Here is a 21,299-nt window from a genome sequence, read left to right on the forward strand (position 1 = left end):
CACCTGAAATCCTGAGACTCAGACAATCCTGCTGAGAGGCAAATTCCAGAGACAGTTGAGGAAGACTCACTTCCCCAAGCCCCCCATCCTGGATACTACGTGTTGTTAAGATGTTAATAACTCTAAAGACTTAGAACCTGCGTTCTGAACGCAAATCTCCAATTCCCAATGGATTGATTCCCTTCCACCACAGGGAGGCCATGCCCATTCCATGCCCATGGGAACCTTAGACATCAGAAAACATGCCTATGACTGAGCTCATTTCGAAAAGCTGTAAGTCGTGAGAGAACTGAAGGCTTCCACAGGAGAGATGGGTGCTCCTCCTCACCCCCACAGAACCCCTGAGGTTTCAGGGCTCTAGTTAGAGCAGACAGATTCTGAAAAACAGGCTCGTGCAAGATTTCTTGAAGTAACTGAACCCATTTGGAATTGTGGCCCCCGAAAAGATTGTCTGTCTTATAAGCTACAACATCACTACCCTGTCACAGGTTGGAACTAGGGTATACAACATTTTTTGAAAATAAATTTGTACGTGATCTTCTCTACTTAGTTCAGTTCATCGGAGGAAGGCTGATGAAGCAAAAATGGAAGTGTAGGTGTATCAGCCCTATAATCTGAAGAAACCTTAGAAATCTATGATATCCGAACAATGATTCATGCGGCTGAAAGCAGACTTAAATGCCTTATATCATCTTATATTTACAAAAGCCTGTGGAGTACTCATTTCCTAACGGTTAATATAAAGGTTACAAACTTTGTAATTATACTCAGGTTCAAATTCCAATGCAATGATTTCATAGTAGAATAGCTTTAGGCAAAGGAATGGAACATTTTTAACTTGCTTTCTATCTGTGTCTTGTATGATTACCTGCCCACAAACTTCCTTAAGGATTAAATGGCATAATGTCTGCAATGCCACTAATATAGTGCAAATACATGCTCAATTCATGTTTGTTTTTTTGTTTGCTTATTGTAAAGAGGTGGATAGAAGATGTAGGATTTAGCCAGAGACATCATAGGCCATTTATTTTATTTTTCCTAAAAAGCAGATCTGAGTTTCTTTCCTCTATTCCCCGTTTTTCCCCATCTTGTAGTCAAATAAGGAACAAAGTGTTGACAGAATTCAATTTTGTTGGAGACTGATTCCTAGGTGGGTCTTAAAAATTTAGTATCAAAATCAGGAAACTGTTGACACACTACAGTGTTTGGGGACTGGTGTAGATTATAATATATTTATAGTGATTCACTGTCTTAAATGTATATTGAAATTATTTACCAGAAAAATAATAACACTCCCTTCTTTTTTCTTTTATTTGCCTTTTTCTTCACTAGCTCATTGGAACAATAGCAAATATGTGAAAAGACATGATCACTGCCAAGTATCAGTGCAATATAATAAAGGAGAAAGACATGCAGAAGTATGAGATACAATACGACAAGACATAGAAGAGAGGTAAGTGCACGTGTCATAAAGACACTGAAGAGAGGCATCAATGGTGGTTCAAGGTAGCTAGAAAAGTAGTCTCAGAGGAGCTGGTATGTGAGTAGTCTTTAATACTAAGCAAGTTACTGAGAGTTTTTATGTGTGAAGAAATATCATGAAGAACAAAGACACAGGGTCAGCACCTTCATGAATTGAGTAGGTGACCAGTTCTCTAGGCAAATACATATGGGAAAAGGTATTTTGAGAGATTAGAAAACTTTCTTAATATTTTGTTTATTTATTTATTCATTTATTTATTTGTTTATTTATTCTTTGCTGAGGAAGTTTCACCCTGAGCTAACATCCACTGCCAATCTTCCTCTTTTTGTATGTGAGCCACTGCCACAGCAAGGCCGCTGACGAAGAAGTGGTTTAGGTCCATGCCCAGGAACCAAACCTGGGCCCCTGAAGCAGAGCTCACCAAAATTAACCACTAGGCCACTAGGGTTGACCCCCTTAATATTTTATTAATATGGAAGGTCAGATCTCATTTGTGTTTTATTGGTTTGTATTTTTTTTCTGATGAATACAATTGTAGCTCTGCATTATTTATTTCCTTAGTTAAACTATACAGATAACCCATAACTATATTGGGCACATTGGCACTGTTAAAAAGTCAAACCATAGTGATACAGCCCCATTATACTGTGTCTATATTCCTTTACATCTGTTATCCATTTTAGACTCTTAATTGGGTGTGAATCCTGTTTCTTTCTTTTTTCTTTTCTTTTAAAGAGTGCCCCTGAACTAACATCTGTTGCCAATCTTCCTTTTCTTTTTTTCCACCTTTCTCCCCAAAGCCCCAGTACATAGTTGTATACCCTAGTTGCAAGTCATTCTAGCTCTTTTATGTGCAATTTCACCACAACATGGCTTCATGAGCAGTGTGTAGGTCCTTGGCCAGGATCCAAACTGGTTGGTGACCCCTGGGCTGCCAAAGTGGAGTGTGCGAACTTAACCACTCAGCCACAGGGCCAAACCGCCTCAATGTGTTGTTTTTTTTTTTAAATTATGGTAACATTGGTTTATAATATTATATAAATTTCTAATGTACATCATTATATTTTGATTCCTGTGTAGATTACGTTATGTTCTCCACCCAAAGACTAATTATAATCCATCACCACACACATGTGCATAATCGCCCCTTTTGCCCTCCTACCTTTCCCCTTCCCCTCTGGTAACCACCAATCCAATCTCTGTCTCTAAGTGCTTGCTGTTGCTTTTATCTTCTGGTTATGAATGAGATCATACGGTATTTGACTTTTTCCCCCTGACTTATTTCACTTAGCATAATACCCAGTGGTCCAGATGATGGTGTTTTCTACCATTATGTCCAGAATAATCCCCATCCACTCTCTCACAGATACAAATCTGAAAAAACCGTCACATCATTAAGACAATTTGTCATAACAATTAAGAATGAGGGCTCTAGATTTAGTGTCTAGGGTAGAAACCAGGTCTACCACTTACCAGTTGTTTAACCTTATACAAGTTATCTTAATTATTAGGATTAAAATTTATGTGAAAAGTTCTCAGAAAAACAACTGACTCACAGTAAACATTTAGAAATTACAAATTATGACATAAATTCCCAATAATCTGGTTTCCTTGTATTCCTCATCTGTCCCAATTTATATCACCATTCAGAAATGTCATTCTCTAGAATTTTTAAAGTTCCTTGACTCACATATTCAGCTGTTTCCATGCTCAAAAGAGAACATATGTCTCTAGCGACCTTGAAGGCTAAAAAGACAAAGTAAGCAGAAATTGTGGGTATGAAACTTCAACAACAGATTAAGAGGCAAAAACGTGTTATCATTGTAATTCAGTATTGATGCCCAGTGTGCTATATATTGTCCAATCTCTACTTTAGTGGACATTGATTTAAGGATAATTTTTCCTGATCACAAAGACTGCATAATCGACAAGTATCTATAATAGTGGGTAAAGTAAAATGAGTGTCTCAGGAACAGCGTTAATTCTGTTTCTGAAAAGAAGAAAATGAAAAACAAACTGTTTATTAGGGTAGTAGTATTGACTTTTAAAACGTTGCTTTAATAGTCTTAAGAAATGGAACATGTATGATCAGCAAATCACATTATGACGCAGGACAAGGAATCAGTCAATACAGGAGAAGTATGTAGAGAAAAGGAAAGGTCATGCATGAAAGCTAGATGAAGTAGACTGTCTGTAGAGTGAACTTAATTGAGAGCAAGTCATAAAGTTATTTCACTAATTGGACACGTGTAAGGAAGTGAAGGAAGCTCAGAATGCAGGTTAGAGTCAGATTGTTGTAATTCTTGCTTGTAAGATCGGGAGTAAACACAAATTCTGGTCCAAATGCACAGTCATGGGCAATGCATTGAGCTGTTCATTTTCTGACACACTGAGTGGGTCATCAAACTTGCTCTTATCATCATCCTGAAAGAGTTCCACGTTGGTGTGCATGAAACTTCTTCTGGTCATTCCACAACAATCAACACTTCCTCCCATATTTTGGTATGTCAGTCTCAAAGCTATATCCTGTAACTTGGCATGTCCCCAAACTCTTATAAATAAAGTCTATTAAGTAAATAGATTAAATTTATTAACTAAATAGATTTTATAATTAAAATCTAGAAAAATTGGAGTCTGTTTTCTATTGAAATCATCCTGTCATCCTTCCTGTCTCATTCTAACTTGTGTCTTACAAGTGCACTTTTCTGACTAAGGCATCCAAACTCATGACTTTCACATTCTTCAGATTTCAATTAGTATCACTTTCTTCTCAATGGATGGAAGATTTTGGATCTTTATACGTTTAATGCTGATTTTTGTACCTAGATATTTTCCCTCATTTAGCATCTATATATCAGCCACATTGTAATTTATGACTCTGAACTAATGTCTGAGACTCAGTCAGATGATGAAATAATTTCTATCTAAATATTTACAAACATTGTAATTTCTCCATAGCCTAAAATTTCCTGCAGTTTGGTTTGCTTAAATCATCAGGAGATTCAAAATTTATAAGTTATCATTTACTTGCTTTAGAGGAAAACCCATGAAACGAAAGTTAAAATATCTGATGCTTATTATGTCAGCATACAATAAGACAGATGTCCATCCATCAGCCTTCATTCTCATTGGCATTCCTGGGTTGGAGGCTACCCACATATGGATCTCCATCCCCTTTTGTATGGTCGACCTTTTGGACTTACTGGGAAATTTCTCTCTTCTCTTTATCATCACAATAGACCCCAGACTCTATGACTCAATGTACCTCTTCCTCTGCAGGCTGGCTGTGGCTGACCTTATTGTGTGTGCTACCTCTGTGCCCAAATTTCTCAGCTTCTTCTGGTTCCGTGATGGAGAAATTTACTTTGAAGTCTGCCTCATCCAAGTGTTCCTGATTCTCTATTGCTCCACCGTGGAATCTGGCTTCTTCCTGGCCATGGCTTTTGATCGTTATGTAGCCATTTGTAATCCATTAAGACATTCAGCTGTTCTGACACATTCTGTAACTGGCAGTTTGGGTCTAGCTATTGTATTCGGGGGTACAGCACTTCTCAGTCCTCACCCCTTCCTGCTACGTTGGCTTGCCTACTGCAGAACCAATATTATTTCCCACACATACTGTGAGTTCATGGCCCTCATCCAGATTGCCTGTGCTGAGACAAGAATCTGCAGAGCCTATAGACTCATTGTTGGCTTTCTTAAAGGAGGAGTGGTGTTTATACTGATTGTTTGTTCTTATGTCCTCATACTCCACACTGTCTTCCACCTACCCTCCGAGGATGCCTGAGTGAAGAGCTTGGGCACCTGTGGCTCCCATGTCTGTGTCATCTAAGTATCCTTTACTCCAGCCTTCTTCTCTTTTTCATCCACAGGTTTGAACACTATGTGGCTCCCCATGTCGACATATTTGTGGCCAACATCTATCTCCTGGTTTCACTCATGGTGAACTCTGTTATCTGTGGGGTAAGAACCAAGAAGATATGAGAGAGGTTCCTGAAATTTTTCAGTTTTTCAAAGCCTTTGAACTAAATCCTTTCCATTGGTGAGTAAAATATGAACAAATATTATATTATCTGTGTGCATTTTTCATTAATAACCCTCTTTCAATAGTCAGAAGGCCAAGGTTTTTCTGTGGGTAGGTAGCGCATCCAAAGATATATTCTATGTTGTAACAATGATTACATTGAGGCAAATATCTTATCAAGTAGGACTGTTTAGCAAAATATTAAAATATTGCTTCCTTAACAAAATACAAAACAAATGAAAATATCCATGCAGAATCATCCAAGGCTAAAAACGAGAGATATCTAAAATCAATAGGATATATCATCACCTATCTTTGATTTACCATTTAAGACTTATGACCAGATTTAGGAATTTCCCTTTTTTTCACCTCGGGCCTTCCTTCTTGACTAAATGTCATTCTTTCTCAAATACATACTTCAACATTTTCTTAGTGAGATTATTTTGGTGCTGTCTTCTCTGTTATCTGTTACTCCGAAGTTTTCTTTATTTCTCCCTCTTCTAGAATACTTTTTTAGATACACAATTCCATTCTCCAATTATTACATTTTCTTAACCCTTTGAAGTAATTATCCTAGACTCTTCTGGGATCTATTATTACTTTGAAGAAGTCTGGTTTTGGCAAAATTATCAAAAATTTGGAGGTAATTATCTTTTCTCTCTGTCATTAAATTCTCTTGCTTTCTTTGGTGTTCTGTAGTTTCACTCAAATAAATCTCGTGGGTATTGATAAAAATTGATAAAAATCAAACAAAAAAGACTACATTCTGTATAATTTGATTTAAATGAAACTTTGGAGAAGGCAAAAGTATAGTGTGGGGAGTGTTCAAGCATCTATACTTTAAAGACCCTAGGTGATTCTTAGATTCATGTGAAATTGAGCTTCTGCTGTGCATTTTGAGGCACCGAGAAATTAGCTTACCACCAGGAAAATGTTTTAGTCAAGTACTTCACCCCTCAAACTAAAAATGTGAAGAGAATCAACATTTATTGAACATTTAATAGGTTCCAAGTTCTTTATTTTGTGTTCTGTATACATAATCACTTAACAGTTGCAATATTTTTTAGAGTTACTTATCATGAATATCCATATGATAAATAGGTCAACAAGCTCATATTCAATGGGCTAGTGAGTAGAAGAGCTAGGATTTGAAGTCTGTCTAGCTCTAAAGCCATAATTTTTCTATAATCTCTCGATGATTCTATATACAGCCAAATCTCACTGAATGAAGCTCTCGAGAACAGAGCTTCTCACAGGTTCAGGTGTCAAAATTGTTGCTACTGCTTATTTCATCCTCCATAATCACACTCCATTTAGATCCATTACCCAATGTTTAATTACTAACCAGAATTCACTGGGGATACAGAGATGCTTAAGGCAAGATTTGTAATTAGTTTCAGAGTCTCAGAGATGTGTACAATAAATATATCTTTTCTTTCTCATATGATTCTTGAAAAGATTGAGATTAAAAAACTATTGCATGTGATTTCAAAATGTCATCTTCCTTAGTGGTAAAGACTACTTTGGAGGACTTAGTTTGGCTTGAGAGCCAATGAACACTTTAACTAAACCCCAAATACATGGAGGGGTATCGAGAACATGGGGTTTCTTTAGAAAGTCTCACTGCCAGGAAGTGTGTGAGTCTACTTGTGTGTGTGGCAGAGGAAGTGTCTTCATTAAACTTACTCAGTTTATTTTTACCAAATTTTCGAATCTATAACAGCTTCTTCCCAGCATATAGTAAATAAGAGTGCAGAAAAAGGATGGGCTTTACAACCATGAATATTAAGTAGAGAAAACACATTTTGCTCTAGTAGTTTGATAAAGCTGATTTAGACATACAAACATTCTTTTCAGGATAATAACATCTAACACTTATATAGTGTTTATGTTCTCATAGTCCCTCCTGTTAATACATTAACTCATAAAATTCTCATGCAGAGTATAAAAAATTTGTGGTATTAATATCCTCATTTTACAAATACATTTCCTAAAGAAATTGGGGAATAGAGAAATTAATTGAGTTTCCTGTGGTCACAGAGATTGTTAGAATTCAAGCCAGGATTTGAACCCAGGATGATTGGCACCAGGTTTGCATTCTTAAGCACTACATTGTTATTAGTAACATTACACTATGATATATCAATGTGACAAGTGCTATGACAAAAGTAGGAAATCTATAATTAGCCAAGGCTGTGAAGTTTAGAAAGTGAGAAACCAGTTTCAGAAGATAGGACATTAGGAACATCAGATAGCTAATGAAACAAAGTTCCCTGTGAATTAGTTCAAGTCAGGTGTGTGTGAGTGTTTGGGGTGTGTGTGTGTGTGTGTGTGTGTGTGTTGAGGGGAGGGTGGTGTCCAGTTTTGAGTTAGCCAATTCTGCATTCAACCATCCCACTTCCTAAAGATTATCCCATTTTCTCCATCCACCAGTTTGATTAATAATCAAGTCTCAACTTTCCAGAATGATAGCTCTCAAAATTTAGATTTGAAACCTCTTAAAAATGCAGATTGCTCAGGCCCACGTTAAGATCATCAGATTCAAAAACTTCCATGGTGTATCCCATAAATAAAATTCTATTTGCTTTTCATCATCATCCTGGATATTTGTGATTCAGTGGCCCACAGTCCGTGCTTTGACAAACACAGTAATAGGAAGCTGAGAATGGACACATAGATATCCTTCTACTCAGAGGACACAACATGATTTAAAATCCCTACCAGGACTTAAAACTTTTACTTAGAATGTAGAAAGTTGGAAAAACTCTCAGAGATCTTATGACGAAAAAAAAAAATACTGGATAATCAAAACACTCACCATTTTCTTGAACCTGTCAGATAGTTGAAATCACAGAGCAACTGTTTAACCCAAAATCTAAGGAAAGACAGTGAACTCCTAAGAGAGCTGGAACAGCAGCCCATGCTCACCAGGGGCAGATGCCAGATGCCACACAAGCCAGTAGAAAGAATTTGTTGAAATTGTTAAACAAATTCTTCAAAGCTGAGTGTGAACCTATGTGAGAACATAGCATGGCTGGGAGCCAAATGTGTGTGACACAAAGGAGAATTCACACACACTCAGGTTTTTCTCCCCAGACTTGGACCAGGTACTCATGAGAAAGTCTGAGGGCAGAACTAGAGGCCTGAGGAGGCATTCATCATGGAACAGACCTGGTAGAGGGAATAGCAACCTCTGCAGGATGGGAACAACATCTCACCTAGGTCCTTTCCCCTAAGGAACAAAAACCTTCAGCCTCTGGAGGAAGAGCACAAGTGAAGCCTCCTTGGTGCTAAGGGAAAGGAGCAAAAACAAACTCTATAAATCCAGGCTGAGATGGGTTCATCAGAAGTCCCCCACAGCACTCGAGGAGGGCCAGAATCAGCAAGAAGATCCAGGAACACAGCACTAAGACAGGCTAGACCAGCACAATCAGTGATAGAATATCCCCCAGCTCCCACCACCAGACTAGCTGGGCTCAAGAGACAAGTAACAGAGTTCTACTCCTGAGGGAGTGTCAAGAACATGGAGAGCGGCCTATCTGTGGCACAGAAACAAATGGAAGATCTAAAGCTGATGGTGGGGTAGACTTGAGAAAAAACCTTCTGACTCATCAACCCACAGCCTAAAGGCAAGGTAAAGTGAATGTGAATCCTGTGATGCATTCACTGAGGACATTTACAGCAACAGCAGGAAGAAATGGATGACCTGGATGGTCCTTTACCTACAAAAGAAATTGAATTTGTAGTTAGCAACCTGCTAACACAGAAAACTTCAGGCCCACTTGGCAGCTGTGGTGAATTCCACCAAACTTTTAGAGACTAAATACCAATGCTACACAATTAGCCAAAACATAAAGAGAGTAAATGCTTTCCAAATTATTCAAGATCTAATTGGGGCCATATAAATTAGAGGCCGTTTCATAAGTAGAATAAATGGATAGGTAAGGGATGAGTTCAATGTCACAACAAGATTCTAGGAAAAGCTACTTTTGCCTCTAATTATACAGCTTAACTGATGAATTGTCAAAGAATTACAGGTTCAGGGTGTGATTTTAATTAATACAAACTTTAAAAATTTGTGACATCATATTTTTCTATTGCAATAAAAATGAGTAGGTTCTTTCTAAAGTGCATTCTACAGAATGTGAGTGTCATGGGATGGTCTAAGGAGTATTCTGAAGCCAATATTGTCTTAAAGTTTCAAATTAGTATTTGTTAACTGAAAGATCTGAGACATCTTTAAATAAACATATAGCTAAAAATTTAGCCTATTGGCCAAGATTTACATATTTTCCCTTGAATCTTTTATAGACATACTATCAGTATTGTCACATAAAACTGTAGAAAACTGAGTGATGTCACACGGAACTAGAGTCGCATCTTAAACAGACACGCACGCACGTACACACACACACAGATATCCTTGGGTAATACTGGACTTGGAGCATCACTAAGACTTCCAATATTCCACAAAAGTGAAACTCCTCTATTAAAGTGGCAAAAGAAGACACAGAGACAAAACTGTTTGAGAAAGAATTGTTTCTTTGAAGAGAGTTATCAGTCAATTAGACTCTATAAATACTCATCCATCAGATAAGTAACATAACACAGGTTTAAACAAAAACATTACAAGTTTACGAAGATTGCCAAGTCCTGTATTTCTATTCATGGTGGAAAATCTCCACCTTTCTCACATGACATATTCACAGTATCAATTTCATATCTTCCAACATTAACAGGGCAAAGTCAAGAATAACATTCTTTGTGATAGGGAGTCCAGGCATGTGAGAAGCGCTTAGCATCATTGCTGTCTTCCTTACAGGGGAGGTGGACTTCATCCTGATCATTTGTTCTTATGCTCTGATGCTCCACACTGTCTTCCACCCCCCATCCGAGGATGTCCAACTCAAGACTTTGGACACCTGTGGTTCCCATCTCTGTATCATCTTAATGTCCTATACTCCAGCCTTCTCTTTTCTCACTCACAGGTTTGGGCATCATGTGGCTCCACATGCCTACATTTTTGTGGTCAAGATCTATGCTCTGGTCCCACCCATGGTGAAAACCATCATCTATGGAGTAAAGACCAAGAGGATATACAACAGGTTCCTCAAAGTTTTCAGCTTTTCAAAACCTATGGACTAAGTCCTTTTCTGTGATGAGTAATATTTGAAAAAATATTTATGTTGTCTATCTTAGAATGTGTAGTTTCTCCACCAAGCACCTCTTTAATGGTCAGATGACTAGAGTTTTTCTGTGGGAAGTAACTCATTCAAAGATACATTGTATGTTCAAATACATGTAACTGTAAACTATCAATGTGTTGCAGAAATATTTTCCCAGTCAATAGTGGGATTACTCTAAAATGAAAATCTCACTGTATTGCACAAAAATAACTGTTTGTACTTAATCACTAAGACTACTGTGCAGTGTATTTAAAAGTTCCATTTAGCATAAATGCTTGAATTTGTCATTACGGAAAACATGAGTCCAAACATTTCTGTCTTGGAGATGAGGGTTATAGATGAGCAGGAAGCTATGAGAAAATCTCACTTTGACTTATCTTTTTCTGGGCCATTTTGACAACTCCGGAGTTCATTCTAGTATGTTGTGATTGTTTTCTTATTTATTCTTACATTACTGTCTATTTCTCATTTTGTGAGGGAGTGCTACTTTATCATCCATACTTTCTGACATATGATGTGGAGCTTAATTGCGCCCAAACTACTTATCTTTCACATAGTAAGAGAAATGTATTGTTCTTTTTAAGACTTTATTTTTTAGATCACTTTTAGGTTCATAACAAAGTTAAGAGGAAGGTACAGAGATTTCCATACATCCCTTGCTCTCACACATATATGGAGTCACCCTTTAGCAACATCTCCCACCAAACTGGTACATCTGTTGCAATTATAATGGGCCACTAGGTCACAGTGTAGGTGGGAGCTAACTTCATTCTAATACCCTAGGGATGAGGAGGCTGTGATTGCTGATCTTTTTCTTATCTGTCAGAGGTGACCTAAGGCCATGTATATAGGTGGAAGCACTAGAAAACCATTTGTGAGTTCCACTGACAAGAAGAGGGAGGCTCTAGGATCATCAATGTTGATATAACTCACAAATCAATTATATTCATGGAGCAAATTATAACAATTCACTTTAGTAAAACTCTGACCTCATATGCAGTGCAGGTAGATGTTGATGAACTTTAGTGGAGAATATGAAAGAGAAACCAAACTCCTAATCCCCAAGATTTAGTAAATGAGGTAAGTGCTATTTACTCCTGGATGCTTGTGGACTTCTGGTTCACATTTAAGCCACTTTGAGAGCTAGATTTTCTACCTCTCTAATTGGCAACCACAATCACTGCGTATCCAATGTTTTTTGAAAGATCCATTCATATCCTATTATATGACTTGATTAGTCTTGTGACTTTCTGTATTGGAGAAAAGTAACTCTATACATTTATTGCCTATGTGCTTTCTGACATTCATTCTAAAACGTTTCCACCAAGTATCCTTGTTAGAGCAGAATGGGCTCAACATGGACAGGTCAGGATCTTGGAAATATCTTTACTTAACATCATACACTAAAATAAATGTCAAATAAATGATGAGTCTAAATGTAAATAAAAACAAACCAACCTATCCAAACATTAGTAGAGGACATATGAAAGTATATTATAAACTTAGCAGAAGGAAGAGCATCCTATGAAAGACTCAAAATCCAGAACCAATAGAGTAAAACATTGATAGATAACTACATAACAACCATAAACCATTTTAAGAATTAAACAGTAATATATTAAAAGAAGGTGGTGATTTTGGATAATTTTTCAAAGTCATTTTCCAAACATTGTAGATAATGTAACTACAAAGCAGTAAGATTTAAGTAAAAACCTAATAGAGAAACATGAGTTGTTATCTTCTCAATGTTGTGTGATTTTCTTCCTTCAAAGAGTGTACATTTCTATGGTAGGAAAATGGCTACTTGGGACAGCCTCTTGACAGGCTCTAATGCCAGTATTGGACAGTCTGCTTCATTCTACCTCACTGGGCTTCCTGGTTACGAGAATGTTCACCATTTTATTTCCATCCCCTTTTGTGTGTTCTACCTGATTGGAATAGTGAGCAACTGCACAATTCTTCACTTCATCTGCACTGACGAGAGTCTCCATGAGCCCATGTACTACTTCCTGGCCATTCTGTCCTTCACTGACATGGACACGTCCCATCTCAACCTTGCCCACAGTACTAAAAACCTTCTGGTTTGAGACTAGGGAGGTTGAGGTGAATTCTTGTGTAGCCCAGATGTATATTGTTCATAGTTTTTCTGTGAAGGAGTTATCTGTGCTCCTAGCCATGGCTTTTGACTGCTTTGTTACCATTTGTGATCCTCTGAGGTCTTCCAGCAAACTTACCCCACAGCCTATTGTCTACATGTGGGCCTTCAATGTAATCAGATGCTCCATTGTCCTCACTGTTGTTCTTGCTTGTATTCCCACATTTCCTTCTGTTACTCCAATGATCTCCCTGCCTATTTTACTTCCATCAAGATCTCATCCAGTTGGTGTACGCAGATATCTCATTCAACGTTGTGTATGGCTTGTTTGTTGTTGAATTTTACTGGGGTTTAGATTTTCTAGGGATCTTTTTATCTTATGCTTTCATCCACCACTCTGTGCCAAGCATTGCATCTTAGGGAAAGAATCAAATCCCTCAATACATATGCCTCTCACATTTGTGCTGTGCTCATTCTGTATGCGCCAATGATAAGGCTATTCTTAGTGCATTGTTTTGCAAAATACTCCTCCCCCATTATCCACATAAGCATGGCCAATATTTACCTGTAAGTTCCACCAGTACTCAACCCAATTATTTATAGTACCAAAACAAAGCGGATTTCCTGAGGCTGTCTGAGCTTGTTGTCACCCAAAACAGTTGGGCTCGCTCACACTTAGACGTTATAAGATTCCCTATTATTTTGACCTTTGCATCAATTTTATTCATCTTGAAGGTAGCTTGTACATAACTGCATGGACATATTTTGTGCATAAAATTCCATAATAGCTAATAAGTTCTATACATCCCTTCAAGAAAAATATTGTTCTTCTTTCTGTCATTACTTCCTAGCTTTAAAGTATCTCAAAATCTTGGTGCCAGGAGGTTTAGTAAGAGGAAATTTATCTCATTCAAATAATTTATGGAGATAATTTCCATTCAGGTTTGAAGAGAAGTCCAATTTTCCATCTTAACACTTAGAGAAGTTAATTTGTTATTCAAAGATAGCAGAGATAAAATGTAATAATGTTGGCATTGGTAACTACAGGTACAATCTTTCTCCATTGAGGGAAATAGACCTCATTATCCTGATGTTGGGCAAAACTATAATCAATTGACTCTTTGAGGTTAGAGATGGAATAAATGAAAAGATTGCATTTCTTTGTTTCCTTTAATTCTATCTTTTTTTTTTTTTTGAGGAAGATTAACCCTGAGCTACCATCTGCCACCAATCTTCCTCCTTTTGCTGAGGAACACTGGCCCTGAGCTACCATTCATGCCCATCTTCCTCTACTTTATATGTGGGATGACTGCCACAGCATGGCTTGACAAGTGGTGTGTAGGTCCACACCCGGGATCCCACTTGGTGAACCCCCGGCCGCTGAAGCAGAATGTGCAAACTTAACGCTATGCCACTGGGCCAGCCCCTCCTTTAATTCTATTGGAATGACTGTCAGATACAAGTTGGGCAAAAAATGCATAGACTTAGTTTTCTCCAAAAACTTACTTACAAGACAAAGACATTATTTCTTACATTCTATGTGGTCTTATTTTCTACAACGAGTCCAAGCTCTGGGGCAAATCATAGGTGATTCCCATCTACTCTGTCCCATGCAAATTGCTACTTACGGGATTTATTCAACTTTGCTTTGTAAAAAGGCCTCTTTTCTGCTTTCTGTATAGACTGACTTGCTCTCTGTCTTCTCCTTACCCTTCCTCAGCCCCATATTTTTCTCATTTTTGTATGTAGAAAAACTAAATATGCAAAGACTTACATGTGATAAACACTGAGACAGCGACAGAAAGTGACAGAGAGATGTATACATGTACATGAGGCAGACATTTCTCCTTTGAATTAATTAAGGTTAGTCAGGAAACAGATTCCATACTTGAACTGGATAATGAATAATTTGATAAAGGGTCAGAGGTCATTGAAAATACATGAACAGGATTTAGGAATACCAAGTGGGGAGAATATATATATTTCAGATGGGAATTTGCTGCCATCAATATTCCTGAAGTGTAAAGGGAAAAAGAGTTTACCAGAACTTAGAAAGGGCAGCATGTGGAGAAGGACACCTGTGGAGACTTGCAGCCCCCATGAGGGACCAAAATTGAGGCTTTGGTGGGGAGCCAAAGGAGTAAACACCTTAACCAAATGTTGTTCTGTGTTCCTGTTTCCTGTGAGTTCCATCATTGACCAAGTCAAACCAGAACCCAGAGAGCAAAAGGAAGTGTTGTTGCAGTTGATTGTGGTGCGACACAGAGCAGGGTAGATCTGGAAAATAGACTAAGCCTGGCCTTCTCCCAGAAATCACTCTGACTTTCATATTTTTATCCATTATCAAGCTTTGTGGTCTAGGTAGTGCTCTAGCCATAGCTCTAAATGTGCATCTTTGTCTGTCATATTCTCGCCATCCTAGTGAATCATTCAAAATCGAGTTTATGACCTAAGATTGCCAAAGAATTTGGTAGTGGGAGGTGAAAGTTCTTTTTTATCTTATCTATCGTATATGTCAGAAATATATAGATCATATGACAAAGGAATACAGTTGGATTGACTAATGATAATCCTCTAAATTTGGGATTCTTGATCATATCAAACTTAGGTGATGTTAAAGTGATTTAACTTAAGATTAAAGGAATTAAGGTATAAGGAGAATTCTGAGGCATCCCATGCCGGTGAAAGCAGCAAGTTCAAATCATGTCTCTGATTCTTCACAAGGAGACCTCTGGTGATGGAGTTGTGAGGATCTTTCTAGTAGTATGGCATAAATACTCTCTCGTTTTCATAGACTATCAATGGATGGTGAATTTCTTTAGTAATGGAGTAAATTCTCTTTATGAGAACTGTTACTTCTATTGGGGTCGTCAATTCAAAAAATCCCAATTCTCAGTTGACTGTGTTAAATATAAAAGTGCCTGAAGATTAGTAAGCTATAACATATTTGCAATAAACAATATTTTAGTTGAGTAAATAGATGATAGATTCGTTGTGTTATAATTAAACCAGTATTGCCAAGATCAAAACTTTTTTTTACATTAGTTTCTGTACTAAGCAGGACTGACATTACAAATGCAACTTCCTCCCTGATTAGAGATTTCTTATCATTTACTAGCCCGCATTCCAGTCTTGCTACATGGCTCAAACCACTAACTGACATTTAGAAGTCAATATTTTTGATAAACATAGGGAAATGTTATTCATTGAGTGAAAGCTTCTGTTTATAGTCAGATGAAATATATCTAATCTGTTTCATGAGGAAGAACTCTATGGCACAGTGAAGAAAGTACCACTCTAGACGAACAGGTTTGAGTGATACTGTTGCCTTTATTGCATATCGTATGATGTTTTAAACAGATTTTATTTGTTAGAGTAGTTTTAGATTCAAGCAAAATTGAGTAGAAGGTGCAGAGATTTCCCAGATGCATACTCCCTACTGTATGATTTTGAGGGAGGCAAATCACATAACAGATACTTGTTTTATCTAGTATATAATACTAGAACTGAATCGGAGTCCCTTCCAGCTTTTATATTATAGATGCTATGTCCCTCTCATTGGCTACAAGAGGTCTAAAATTCTTTACTATCCTATTATATTCTGGATATAAACTAATATTTCATCTCATGTTGCACAACATCATTTGTTCCAGATGGTGAGGAAATAAATATTTGAGACTCTCTGTTGCCTTCTTGCCCCTGTATTCCCAAAGAACAATATTCTGCTGCAACCTTAGTGATGGAGAGAGGTGCTTAGGAAGGGCCTTAAACTGAAATGGTGGCACTGATAGGGTTACATGCACTGTCTTGCATTTATCCTGGGGCCTCATATCTCTAAGGGCTGGAGGAAGATTTATTGACTCATCCTTCTTGCTCTAAGCTTTAGAACCATCTCTCATGACAAGAGGAACAACTCTACCAAGTATGTGAAACCTGGGAAAAATAAAAATGGGAGGTAATATAAAAATACAAAGGGGGACTTGAGAGACAAAACGGAAGGGGGTGGGTACACAAAGGGTGAGAAGGAGGACCAGTAGATTGGTTCAGGAAGGGAGAGGTTGCCAGTTCATCACAGGGCACAATTATCATCAAAATATCTTCATTGCTCATGCCCATGCTCTTAGCATTCTAGCCAGACTCAGACTTTTCAGATAGGACTTGCTTAATATTCACTGTAGCTGGTCTCTTCTCTGTCCATGGGTGTGATACTTAATACAAGGTAAAGGACTATTTCTAGACAGAGAAGAAAAGGAATTCCAGAATAATATTGGGGTTACACCAGACAATGTTCAAGATCCCTTCCAATACCAAGTATCAGTGATTTTTAACATGACATTTATTACAGCTCAGAGCTCTAAACTCTACATTATAAGTCCTTCATATTTTTGAGTTTATAAATGAATTCCACAAAATCCGTCCTCCTCCTCTGGGGAATGGTGGAAGACATCACAAGGCCATGTGAATGAATGAAATTATAGGATCAGGGGCAATAGGAGTTGGACTGTCAAAATGAACCAGTGCTATAATGTAAGGGGTTGTAGAATAATAGGTGGACCAGATACTAGTGGATATTTATCTGGTTGTAACTTCAGAATAGTAACGTACCTGCTAGATTCCTAGCTCATTGAAGTTACAAAGATCTCTTTCTTTTTCTTGGTGCGACTTCCCGTTCTAACTAGACTCTGTTGTTTTTTTTTTTTTTTAAATTAAAATATTCACTGAATAAAATGGAAAATATATAGGTAGAGTCATTATAATTGTCAAAGAAATTTTGAGGTAGGAAGAAGATTAAGAGTAATTCATATTTCTTCCTAAACTGAATCTTCACTGGATGAAAGAGAGACGAAATAGATATAATTCACTTCCCAACCCTCAGCTTACCTAGGTCATTTTATGAGTTGACTGCTCTTGGTGTTTTCCTCTACAGAAGGATACTCTATAGTCTCCCCATATCTTCCTCTCTCTCATTAAACTTCAAAGAATTGTTTTCCTCATTGTCTTCTTCATCATTATCATCACCACCACCATTATTTTGTGGTCACTGTATGTAAGGCTCTATGCTAGGTATTTCACCTATAATATCTCCTTTAACTCTTAGCACAATCCTGTCAAACTGTTGTTATCTTCAGTTTACAGAGGAGGCAACTTTGATACAGAGAGAAAGAAATCATTTGCCTACGATAAACAGTGAGCAAGCGTTGGAACCAGAATATAACCTAGGTAAATGTCGTAGTAGAACTAGGGGAACAGTGTGCACAAGGAAGACGGCGGACAGCTGTCTCCTTGAAACCTCAAGAAAAAGTATTGAGAGGAATGAAGGTATTTCAGACTGGCCTCCAGATCAGACATCTTACAGTTTTCAGTTAAACTTCATGTTTTCTCTTTCTCGGCAGTAGGAGAGAGAGGTTATACAATCAGAAAAATGGTTTGGACTGACTAAGCAGTGAAGTGAAAAGAAGGCGGATTTCTAAGTTTGGATTATGGAACAGAATGAGGAAGGAATCAACACAAGGAATGGATAATAATGGAAAATGTGGGTATTGAAGGTAACAATGAGTGCAAATGTAGGAAAGAGGGTGAAGTAGAAAAGCAGGGATTTTAAGAGGTAACAAGCCAGGCATATTGAGGGAAAGAGCAGGGCCGTAATTATCAGTTCATAGGATATGTGGGTAGAATTTAATCGTGATGTCAACAGTCGGAAACACTAAATTTATCTCTGGAATGTCCTTGTTTGATTTCTTGATTATAGGTCTTTCATTTCCTAGAAAATTGTCCTTATTAACCATCCCAGGAAAATATCTTCTGCATTCAGGCTTTATCTACATGGAATTGTAGGCAAGAAGATTTGGAGGAAATTGGAAGGGGATTTGATGTCCCAAAGGGCCAAAGTAGACTTTACAAGACAGGAAGATGCTGATTTTTTAATTTCCAGTGGGATGAAACCTATCCCATAGATTCAAACTTCTCGAAACAGCATTGGGTGAGCATGTATACTCAGCAAGAGATGGGCAAGGGATTTTGAGACGTGGCTCGTCTTTCTTACTTCTGAGATGTTTTGTTTTTTTCTTTTGATTTGACCACAGAAGAAACACTAGAATCTAATGAGGGGAAATGTGTTTTCTCATTTGGTCTTAGTAGGAAACACTTAGTGTCAATGTCAGATGCCAATAGGCTTTTTCTCAGCAATAAAATTTTCTGTTATTTGGCTTTCTTTTGTTTTTGTTTTTTTTGTTTTTGCTATTGTGAGTTTCTATTCTACTTTCCAGAAGCCCTATCTATCTATTGTTTTGCATTTTTTTGAGAAAGAACTAGTCTCTAAATTATTGATCAGTTCTTAAATGTGATAGAAAGAAGGTTCTGTATCTTTAAAATGAGACAGTCAATTGTACTTTGATTAAATTATATAGTTTAGGACAATAAGAGCGTTGCATATAAATATTACATTTTATTGCTAAAATTTTTTAAATTCACATATTCTTCAATCTTAACCTCTATTTAACTCTTGGGAATACTGGCCCAAGACCAAATTGATATTAGAATTGACTATATGTAGATATCATGCCTGTGCCACCAGTTGTATAGTTGGAGAAATGTTACTAAGAACAAGAAGCATACTGACCAAAACTTACCTGAATTCTGTAAAGATATCTTCCACAGTGTTCTAGTATTATTGAAAAATCTATCAAGGGAGACAGATAAAGGCATTTAATGTGAGCCACTGCAGGAGTCATTTAAAATAAAGCTAAGGTTAGACCAATAACCCTGGCCAGGAAAGTTCCTAAAGAAAATCATAAAATAAAAATTGCCATCTAGAAAAGATTGTGTGTGTCCTGCTCAGGTAGTATCTTTATAAGAAGAAAATCCATATTCAGAAAAGATGTTTATGGTTCTGCATCTGGGAAGCAGAAGAGAAGGTGTTTGCGGTTTTAAAGTGGATAGTTTACTTAACTGACAGCACTCGGCAATGCAGTGAAGAAAGACTAAGCAAAAATGTGGGGACGCATTTAGCAGTGATTATAGGTAAGGACTAAAGTTTTGTTTTGTTTTCTTCCTGACACAGATGCAAATCTTATCACTGCCTTCCCCAGTAGAGTGTGATCGTGAAACTGGATTGTGGTTTAACAGTAAATGCTATGGCAACCTTGAACTCCAGCAATTCCCTGTCTTCCACATTCTATCTCACAGGTATCCCTGGATATGAGGAATTTCACCACTGGATTTCCATCCCATTCTGTCTCCTCTACCTGGGTGGAATAATGGGTAACTGCACCATCCTGCATATCGTGCGGAGAGACCCCAGGCTCCATGAGCCCATGTACTACTTCCTGGCCATGCTTTCTCTCACTGACATGGGCATGTCCATTCCCACAATGTTATCACTTTTCAGGGTGTTGTGGTCCATTTCCAGGGAGATCCAGTTCAACATCTGTGTGGTCCAAATGTTTTTCATTCACACTTTCTCCTTCACTGAATCATCTGTGCTGTTGGCCATGGCCCTTGACCGCTATGTGGCCATCTGCCACCCTCTGAGATATGTGACCATTCTCACCCCAAGACTTATCACTAAAATTGGAATTGCAGCTTTTCTTAGGAGTGCCTTACCCATGATTCCACTTCTGGCTCGGCTGCCCTTCTTTCCCTTCTGCCACTCCCACATCCTTTCTCATTCCTATTGTCTGCACCAAGACATTATTTGCCTTGCCTGTGCTGACACCAAGTTTAATGTTATATACGGGATGATCGTGATCACTATGCTGTGGGGCATGGACTCTCTGGGTATTTTTGTTTCTTATGTGTTCATCCTTCACTCAGTATTAAAGATTTCATCTCGTGAGGGGAGATTTAAGTCCCTCAACACATGTGCATCCCATATCTGTGCTGTCCTCATTCTATATGTGCCTATGATTGGGCTATCTATCATCCATCGTTTTGGCAAACACTCTTCCCCACTCAGTCTCATCCTCATGGGTCATATCTACTTATTAGTTCCACCTGTGCTCAACCCAATCATCTATAGTGTGAAGACTAAGCAGATACGCCAAGGAGTTCTCCACCTTTTTCTCCCACAAAAGATCAGTTCTGCTGTGATATAGTTACGTCCTCAAGAGAATGATGGCATCAGTCTTAACCAAGGAAATATATAGTCGTTTCTCTCTTCTGGGCATGTTGGCATCAGAATTACCAAGGAAAGACCACTCAAAGAGCAGAAAGAGCCAACACAGCATCACAAAAAAGTCCTACAGGAGAGAGTTGGTGTCCACTGAGACTATACAGCTTGCCTTAATTTGAGCTTCGTAAATCTCCTTTAAGTATGAATATGTTGTAGTGAAGTGTGTGGGAAATCATTTCCATCTATTCTCTCTCATTTCTAATCTGAGCTGTTATTTAAGATCACTTATTCATGAAGTTTTCCTTAAATATGCTAAACCCATATTTCTTTGCATCTTGACATTCTGTGTTTGTCAGGAAATCTTATATTACCTTTGTCATTATATAAATGTATTTGTAAAT

The 21,299-nt window shown here is 37.8% G+C and overlaps 2 protein-coding genes and 1 pseudogene across 2 annotated transcripts; all 3 read left to right on the forward strand.

The window, feature by feature from the left end:
• Positions 1–4,562: 4,562 nt before the first annotated feature.
• LOC139084260 (olfactory receptor 52D1-like) lies at positions 4,563–10,652 on the forward strand. Its single transcript, XM_070626637.1, has 2 exons — positions 4,563–5,192; positions 10,335–10,652. Exons 1-2 carry the CDS (start codon positions 4,563–4,565, stop codon positions 10,650–10,652), a joined length of 948 nt encoding a protein of 315 aa, XP_070482738.1.
• Positions 10,653–12,489: 1,837 nt separating this feature from the next.
• On the forward strand, positions 12,490–13,416 carry LOC103554074 (olfactory receptor 51G1-like; annotated as a pseudogene).
• A 6,505-nt stretch (positions 13,417–19,921) lies between these two features.
• LOC103554081 (olfactory receptor 51G2-like) lies at positions 19,922–20,881 on the forward strand. Its single transcript, XM_008524925.2, has one exon. It carries the CDS (start codon positions 19,922–19,924, stop codon positions 20,879–20,881), a length of 960 nt encoding a protein of 319 aa, XP_008523147.2.
• Positions 20,882–21,299: the final 418 nt, after the last annotated feature.

The sequence above is a fragment of the Equus przewalskii genome, chromosome 6, assembly GCF_037783145.1.
Source record: "Equus przewalskii isolate Varuska chromosome 6, EquPr2, whole genome shotgun sequence".
Taxonomy (NCBI): Eukaryota; Metazoa; Chordata; class Mammalia; order Perissodactyla; family Equidae; genus Equus; species Equus przewalskii.